The sequence below is a fragment of the Poecilia mexicana genome, unplaced genomic scaffold (assembly GCF_051168715.1).
Source record: "Poecilia mexicana isolate PSO_F unplaced genomic scaffold, ASM5116871v1 scaffold_13, whole genome shotgun sequence".
In the NCBI taxonomy this organism is placed as follows: Eukaryota; Metazoa; Chordata; class Actinopteri; order Cyprinodontiformes; family Poeciliidae; genus Poecilia; species Poecilia mexicana.
In genome coordinates this window covers 5,848,374-5,856,361 of record NW_028263382.1, presented here as the reverse complement: position 1 = coordinate 5,856,361, position 7,988 = coordinate 5,848,374, and the positions used below count along the sequence as shown (strand labels likewise).

The 7,988-nt window shown below is 40.0% G+C and overlaps 2 protein-coding genes across 2 annotated transcripts; both read left to right on the top strand.

Annotated features, from left to right (window-relative positions):
* The first annotated feature begins 1,506 nt into the window (after positions 1–1,506).
* LOC106929756 (olfactory receptor 52N2-like) lies at positions 1,507–2,595 on the top strand. The gene has a single exon (XM_015006871.2). The coding sequence runs from the start codon at positions 1,599–1,601 to the stop codon at positions 2,538–2,540; it is 942 nt and encodes a 313-aa protein (XP_014862357.2). The 5' UTR covers positions 1,507–1,598; the 3' UTR covers positions 2,541–2,595.
* Positions 2,596–6,296: 3,701 nt separating this feature from the next.
* On the top strand, positions 6,297–7,972 carry or55e1 (odorant receptor, family 55, subfamily E, member 1). The gene has a single exon (XM_015006884.2). It carries the CDS (start codon positions 6,325–6,327, stop codon positions 7,360–7,362), a length of 1,038 nt encoding a protein of 345 aa, XP_014862370.2. The 5' UTR covers positions 6,297–6,324; the 3' UTR covers positions 7,363–7,972.
* Positions 7,973–7,988: the final 16 nt, after the last annotated feature.

Genomic DNA, 7,988 nt, shown 5'->3' with positions numbered 1-7,988 from the left:
ATTTATTTCTTCAGGATTTTTATTGAAGTAAAGCTAAAATATGAAACAGCTGCTTCTTCTTCTTCTGCTGCTGCTCTTCCTGTTTGTCTGATGTTTGAAATATTACTTTTTATAATGTTATATAACCAGTTTCCATTTTTTTCTTTCTTATGCGAGTCAGAAATTTGGAGTCAAAAAGGATTTCTTAAAAAACAAAGCTGTAAGTATTTTTTTTGTCAGGGATCACATTTAAATTCACAAGAACTGATAAAACACAAGATTTCCTGTTTTGTGATCATTTGTGGATCCGTTTTGCTTCCAGATCAGTTTTATGTCAGTCAGGTTTTGCCCTTCATGTTCTCTTGCACTGTTGCTGCTTTGTCAGAAGTCAGAAGTTTATCGTTCAACGTGCAAACGCAGGACATAAAGTCCTCATAAAGATACAAAAACACAACTTTCTAAAAACAGGAATGCGTCAGTGGTCTGGTTTTGTTGAATATTCAACACATTTAGGGTGAAATTACAACCTGGATGCCTCAGGCTGCAACATATTCTGCATTTTATTTTGTTTTAAATTTTAACTTAGAAATTCTGTATCTTCACGTCTCAACTAAGATATTCTTCAATTATTTAAGACAAACTAATTAGTTCTTTTCTACAAACTCCACAGATACAAACTTGTGAAACAAAGGCCAGTTGAACTCAATTAAAAACTGATCAGAATATAACTTTAATACTGAGAGTGAAACTCAGGAATGACTGGACTTCATGGATAGCAGAACTGCAACAATTTATAGGCACATAGATATAAATTAGTTTGAATCGGCTGGAGAGGGAAAATCTAAAGCATGCAAAACAAAACTCAGTAGAATAGAATAAAATCTTTATTCTCATTGTAACAATGAAACACAACAAAATTTAGGTGCAACTCGACAGATAAAAAATATAAAAGTTAACTTAAAGACAAAAATAGGCAAGGTGAAACTAAACTCTTGGCAGCATTCAGGATGGTGAGGGCTAATGGGTAAAAACTGGTTTTTATTTTGTTGGTTTTTGTCTTTATAGATCTGAAATGTTTGTCTAAAGTCTTGAAATGTGAGCCGAAGCTTTCTGACATTCGCAGTGCAGCAGAAAGGCCTCCATTGCTGGAACAAGTAGAATAGAATACATTTTATTATCATTATACAAGTGTACAATGAAATGAAAAGCACTTTTTCCAGTGCAGACATGTACATTAAAAAGAAGAAGTGTACGTAAAATGTATATATACAAAAATTTACCAAATTTAGAAATACAGAATATGAATAAATATAAAATATATATAAATATTGCACAGTAAATATCACAAGTGGTTACACTGTAGGTAGGTACCGGTGGAGGTGAGGGGCGGAAATAACTTAGTGCATGTGTGAATTTAGGATTGTTACAGCTTTTGGGAAGAAAATGCAGGCATGAGGCAGACAGCAGTCACTGCAAAGAAAACAATATAAATTAGTTATATTGGACGTTTCCAGGGGCCAAGTTAGGATTGGATGGATGAACATTGAGAAGTGAATATTGACCTGTGTGTTTTCAGGCTGACCCTGAAGCTCTGGACCAGGACGGTTTGGTAGGAGACGATGATGGAACCATTGAAGGAAAACATTTCTTCCCATGAATACTTCATCTTCAGTGGCTTCAGTGAACTTGGAGCTCTGAAATCCTTCATTTCTATCCCCTTCCTGATTCTGTTCTTTGTGTCTCTGTTTGCCAACTCCCTGCTGATCTATGTGGTCATTTCACAGAGGAGCCTCCACTCCCCGATGTACATCCTCATCGCCTGCTTGTCATTTGTTGATATGTGCCTGCCACTGATTCTCATCCCCAACCTGTTGCTGAACGTCTTGTTCAACGCGAGCGGGATCTCTCTGAGCGGCTGCCTGGTTCAGATGTTTTTAGTTCATTTCTTAGGAACGTGTCAGTCCTCTCTTCTGGTCTGGATGGCGTTGGACCGATACTTTGCCATCTGCAGGCCCCTTTCCTACCATGATCGCATGTCTTTACCTGGATTCCTCCAGTTTGTGATTCCTCTTCTGGTCAGGAATGTGGTCATGATCGTGACAGTGGTGATTCTGGCAGGTAAAGTGTCGTTTTGCTTCAGGAATGTGATAAACCACTGCTTCTGTGAGCACATGGCCTTGGTGGAGTTGGGCTGTGGCAGCACAGCCATCAACAGTCTGGTTGGGTTGATGACCGTGTTCCTGGTCACTGTGTTTGATTTCTTGTGCATCACCGCTTCATATATAATCATATTCCGTTCTGTGCTGCGTTCAGGTAAATCCAGCGCTAAAGCTCTGCACACCTGCTTCACTCACATCATCGTCATGGTCATCAGTTTGACCTTCGTTCTCACGGCTTTCCTGTCGTATCGGACCAGAAACAGCCTCCCAAACGCTGGTCGTCTTTCTGTTAGCATCATGTACCTGTTTCTGCCGAGCTGCTTCAACCCAATTATCTACGGCATCAGAACCACCGAGATCCAAAAACACATCTGGAGGACGCTGTCATTTCGCAAGCTGTGACTTACAGCTGAAAAACGATTTACATATTGTTTATTAATAAAAATGTTTCAACCGTTTGCTTGATAACATTTCAGTTTTTAAGAGGATTTTACTCCAACAGTCCAAAATATTGTGATATTTGTAAGGAATCACTTTAAGTCTAAACTTCGACCCCAGGCTGTCGCCACATTTATTGTAGAAGCTGCTTTTAAACCTTATTTGTTCTGATCCAGCAGCTTCATGGCTGAATCTAACTTTACTTATCAACCAACAAACCAGCACCTGGTCTGGAAATGTGATCAGAACAAACTGCGGTTCTGAACTGCAGAGTTAGAAACCAGAACATGGAGCTCTGTCTTTTAGAAGACACCGCCCTATTGGTGGTTCAGTATTCACGGATTTTTCTGTAACGTAACTCCAAATTATTTGCATAAAATTTGCCTCTTCATGGACACACCTGATGGTCCTGTCGACCCGGTTCTACTGGAACCAGAACATCTGCTCCACCTCCAGAGAACTCTTTCTCTCTGCTCTGAGTCAAACCAACCTGTTCCCCTCCTGGCCAGTGGGGGCGCTGCACCAAGAACCACTGAGCGTTCTCCGGTCCGCTCTGTGTTCACATATGGATTCAAACCAAACCCAGACCGAGGTTTGGAAGACCAGAGTTTGATTAGCATTCAAAAGCAGGAAGTGGACTGCATCGCAAGGAATTCTGGGTAAATATATCTAAAACAAACGTGTTGCTTTGCATCCTGGGTTAGCGATCAGGGCAGAGCCGCAGCTCAGGGACTCCCAGCAGGAGAGACTAATGAAGCAGAGCAGAAACCAACGCCAGAGGAACATGAAGGCTCCCAACTCAACTCACCAAAACATCTGCAAACAGAGGTGAAAATCTGACCTTTTTCTGGTTCAACATCAGGAAGGGAAACGTAGGAATCCCTGACATGATCAGTAATTTGTTGATGAGTTTGTTTTTCAGTGATGATAAACACGTTTTATGAGTTTAACTTCACGGTTATGCCAAAATGGAGAATAAACTCTGGAGAATCTGATTTCAACCTCCTGCAGCCAATCACAGTGCTGCTGCCTTCAGGGTCAGCTGTCCTGTGGGACGTCTGGACGTCGACTATAAGACGATCTGAGGGGAGACTCGGTGTCCTGATGAGGATCCAGCAGCAGGTAGGACATTTAACTGGGTTAATGTTTCAGTTTCCCTGTAGACGTTTCCACACAGAAACTGGAGTTTATTTATTTAAGCAGATCAGAGGTTAGACCTGGTTTTACCATGAAAATAACTTCATGTTTACGCAACTACTTGGTTTTAATTTAAACCAGTCTAACGAACCAGACTGTGTTGTGGTGAATTTCTCTGGTTCTTTTAACCAGTTAGTGATGGAATCAGGATTGTGTTCACATTCTTGCAGTTTTGTTTCTATAAAACTGCATTTTTACTTAAAGTTCCTAATTTAATGTAATTAGGGTTTAGTTAGAAATTGAGTTTTTTTCACTCATTTTTTAAAATAAAAAGCAAAAAGTAAATTGAATTTAACAAATATTTATTTGATTTTTCCTGTGTAATTCTTTGTCGATGTTAGTTTAGATTGTTTATATGATTATTTGTGAATGAGGCAGTTTTGTTCGGTCACTTTGCGTTTTCTGATCCTAAAACCTAAAGAAACATTTTAATATGAACTTACAGAAGGATTTAAAATCTGACGTTACGCCCGTCACGACCGTCCCAGAAGTTATTGTGATAAACAATAATATTGTTCTTTTAAATGTAAAACTGAAGTTTAAAACGCCAAATCGATTTTAAAACTGGGTTTTGCAGTTTTCTTGACCAGGTTCTGGTTTTGATCCAGAATGTTTTTGTCTTTTTCCATTTCCTGTTGATCCTTGACAGGGATTTAATTTTTCCTTTTCTCTGCTTTTATTTTGAAAATGAAGCTTTGATCAAAGATAAAACTAAAAATGATCTAAGTCATATTTTAAGTTGTTTTTTCTGTCTGGTTTGAGGTAAAACTGATGAATCTGTTGGTTATTGGATTTTATTTTGTCTGTTTTTTATTCTGAGCATTGAACTCATCACCAGAATGACTGGAAACCAGCAGAAGTAAGAAACATTTTATATTTACTATCTAAATACAGACAGTAAATCTAGTTCTAACTCCTGGGACGTGTTTCAGTGTGAAATTAAATTAAATAATGCAGATGTGAAAAACAGGAAGTTCTTTAGCTTCATGCGAACTGACAGGAAATAACTCAACCTTTTATTTTTTCTGTATCGTACCAAGTTCTTGTATTTAAGTGGTTTTATGATGAATGTTTTGTTTCTGTAATAGTTTGAAGGATTTATAGATGATAAAATCTGTTTCACTGAGTTTAATATCTAAATATTCAGAATTTATTTAGAACCATAAAATTCATATTTATTATGGGGGGGAAATCTTAATTGTTTTATTAGTATCTGCATCCTGTGGCTGCTGTGTTTTTATTTAGTAGATATTTCATTATTTCACAGACTAACAAAACTAAATAATAGGACTTTAATATTTTTATGTAACTCACTTGCAGAGTTTGGTAGTAAACTTACATTTACTTGAGCAGCTTTTTGGAAAAATAATAATTTTAAGAGTATTTTTACTTTTACTTGAGTAATTTAATTATGAAGTATTTCTTCTCTTACTTGAGTAAAATTTCTGGATTTTGAGTAAAAAACAAACATGTTTTAACCAGAAATCCACCAGACAGACTCACACCTGCAGTTTCTGCTAAAGTTTAAACAGTTTTTTTATTGAAAGAGACTGATTTGAAATATTTTGTTTTGCCTGATTTTGTTATTTTGTATTTATCTAAATTATTTTAATTTCGGTCCTTAAAATACAAACATTTCCCTTTAACTTTATATTTTGGTTCGACTGATGATGTGATTTTTAAATATTAAATGACTGATAATTTGATCAGGTACTCAGTACTTCAGTAAAGTTTTTACCAAATACGTTTTCTCTTTTACTAGAGTAAAAACATGTTGAAGGTTTTGGGTTCTCTGCCCCCCTCAGCACAAAGCAGCAAATAAAAATAGATTCTGTTTGTTAAATTGTTATAGAAACACCTCAGAATGAGGAATCACAGCAAAAATGATTATTATAAAAACAGATTATCTGAATCTTTACTGGTTAATTTTCCCTTCTCGACAGTCAGATTGGAGAAAATCAGACAATATTTTCATAGAATCATCTGTGAAAACCTGGGAGTAGTGATGAACTCTGACCTGAACCTTCGGAGTCACATAAAGACAGTTACAAAGTCGGTCTTCTATCACCTTCCACTGAGAGAAAATACTTTAAAATGCTGTTGGTAGTTTATAAATCACTGAACAGCTTCAAGATCTGCTGCTGATCAACATTCCAGATGAAGCAGCTTTCAGCTTCTATGTACCACATATCTGGAACAAACTTCCAGAAAACTGCCAAACAGCTGAAACACTGAGTTCCTTTAAGTCCAGACTAACAGTCAAATGTTTAGAGTTGCTTCTGAAACGTAGTAAATGAAACGTTGATCAACATTCTGATGTGTAACGACAGCAACATGTAATGTTTACCATGTAACGTCTTTTATGAGGCTGTATTTCTGTTTTGTTTTTTTGACGTAAAGCATTTTGAAGTGTTGCTGAAATGTGCTATACAAATAAGGTTGACTGATTTGATTGATTGATTGATTGATTGATTGATTGATTGATTGATTGATTGATTGATTGATTGATTGATTTGTCCAACCTGTTGTTGTTTCCAGGTGAGGCAGCGCCATGTTGGACGCTCCGCTCACCAGGAACTTGTCCCACTCCAGCTTCCGGCTCAGATGTTTTCCGGAGCTGCAGGACCGCCGCTGGATTCTGGCGCTGCTGTTCTTCCTCTGCTTCCTGTCTGTGCTGCTGGGAAACTCTGCGCTGGTCTACGTGATCCGCAGGGTGGCGCGCCTGCACAGCCCCATGTACGTCCTGGTGTGCCTGCTGTGCGTGGTGGACGTCCTGCTGGCCTCCGTCATCCTCCCCAACATGCTGCTCAACCTGCTGTTCGACTGGAGCCACATCTCGCTGGCCGGATGCCTCATCCAGATGTTTTCCACGTACTTCCTGTCGTCGCTGGAGTCCACGCTGCTGTTGGTGATGGCGCTGGACCGCTACGTCGCCATCTGCAAGCCGCTGCGCTACATGGACATCATGAGCTCCTCCGCCTTCCTGAAGCTGCTCGTCTTCGCGCTCCTGCGCAGCGTCTCCATCATGTCGGCGCTGGTGGTTCTGGCCGGTTCTCTGAGGTTCTGCGGCTCCAACGTCATCCAGCACTGCTACTGCGACCACATGGCGCTGGTCCGCCTGGCCTGCGTCAGTACGCAGAGGAACCACGCGGCTGGGCTGGCGGTGATTGTCTGTTTCGTGGGTGTGGACATCCCCGTCATCTTCTTTTCCTACGTGAAGATCGTGAAGGTCGTGGTGCGGGCGGCGGCGGCCAGCGAGGAGCGCCTGAAGGCGCTTCACACCTGCAGCACGCACCTGATGGTCATCGTGTGTTTCTACCTGGTGGGCACCATCACCTTCCTGTCTGGCAGCCTCAACATTCCCATAGCAACGGGCCTCAACACCCTGATGGGCGTCGCGTACATCCTGATCCCCGCGACGGTCAATCCCATCATCTACGGCGTTCGCACCAAAGAGATCCGCCGAGGCCTTCAGAGGATGTTCAAGCTCGGAGAAAGGAAGATCGCGTCTCTGAAGGTTTCTTCTGGAAAAGGACAGACGCTGAGAACTTCCGGTCAGGAGCCCACAAGTCTGACTCTTCAAAAGTAACGCAGTATAAAGTATTCATGAACCAAAGGCCTCCATCTTAATATCGTGACTTTAACCAATACTGAAAACAAATTAGGAGCGTCCAAAGTAATCCGGTTCTCAAGGGCCGCACCTGATTGGACCAGCAGGTCATTGTGGGCGGATCCCAGTGTGAACGTTAGGAAGTGTTTTCAATAACACCAACTATTGGTAACAAATAGAAACCATTTTAGTTGTGCTAAGCCTGAAGCACTAATCATAAACATTAGCTGGGCTAAAACTGAAGTGCTAAATTGGACCATGTTGGTGTCCAACATGGCGGAAGAGGAGTGTGAACAGTCCTCATCCACTTCAAAATAAGAGCATTAACATAAACGAAGAAGAATCCGCAACAGTCGTTAACCTAAACCTAGACGTTTAACTTTATTCAACTGCAAGTTTGCAAAACTATAAATCACTTGCAGCCATTTTAATAAGTAATGCTCGTGTTTGATTGTTCAGATACTGACGAGCAGGAAGGGCTTAATAATACCTTACCATTATATTTAAAAACAAAATCAATTTTGTAAGTAAAATAATGTGAAACTGGAGAAAGCTGTTAAAAAAATAAAAACAAAGTTTTGATCACAAATGTCAGGCTGTGTATG

Coding starts and splice junctions, on each gene's coding strand:
- LOC106929756 (XM_015006871.2), top strand. CDS start 1,599: ATGATGGAACCATTGAAGGAAAACATTTCTTCCCATGAATACTTCATC.
- or55e1 (XM_015006884.2), top strand. CDS start 6,325: ATGTTGGACGCTCCGCTCACCAGGAACTTGTCCCACTCCAGCTTCCGG.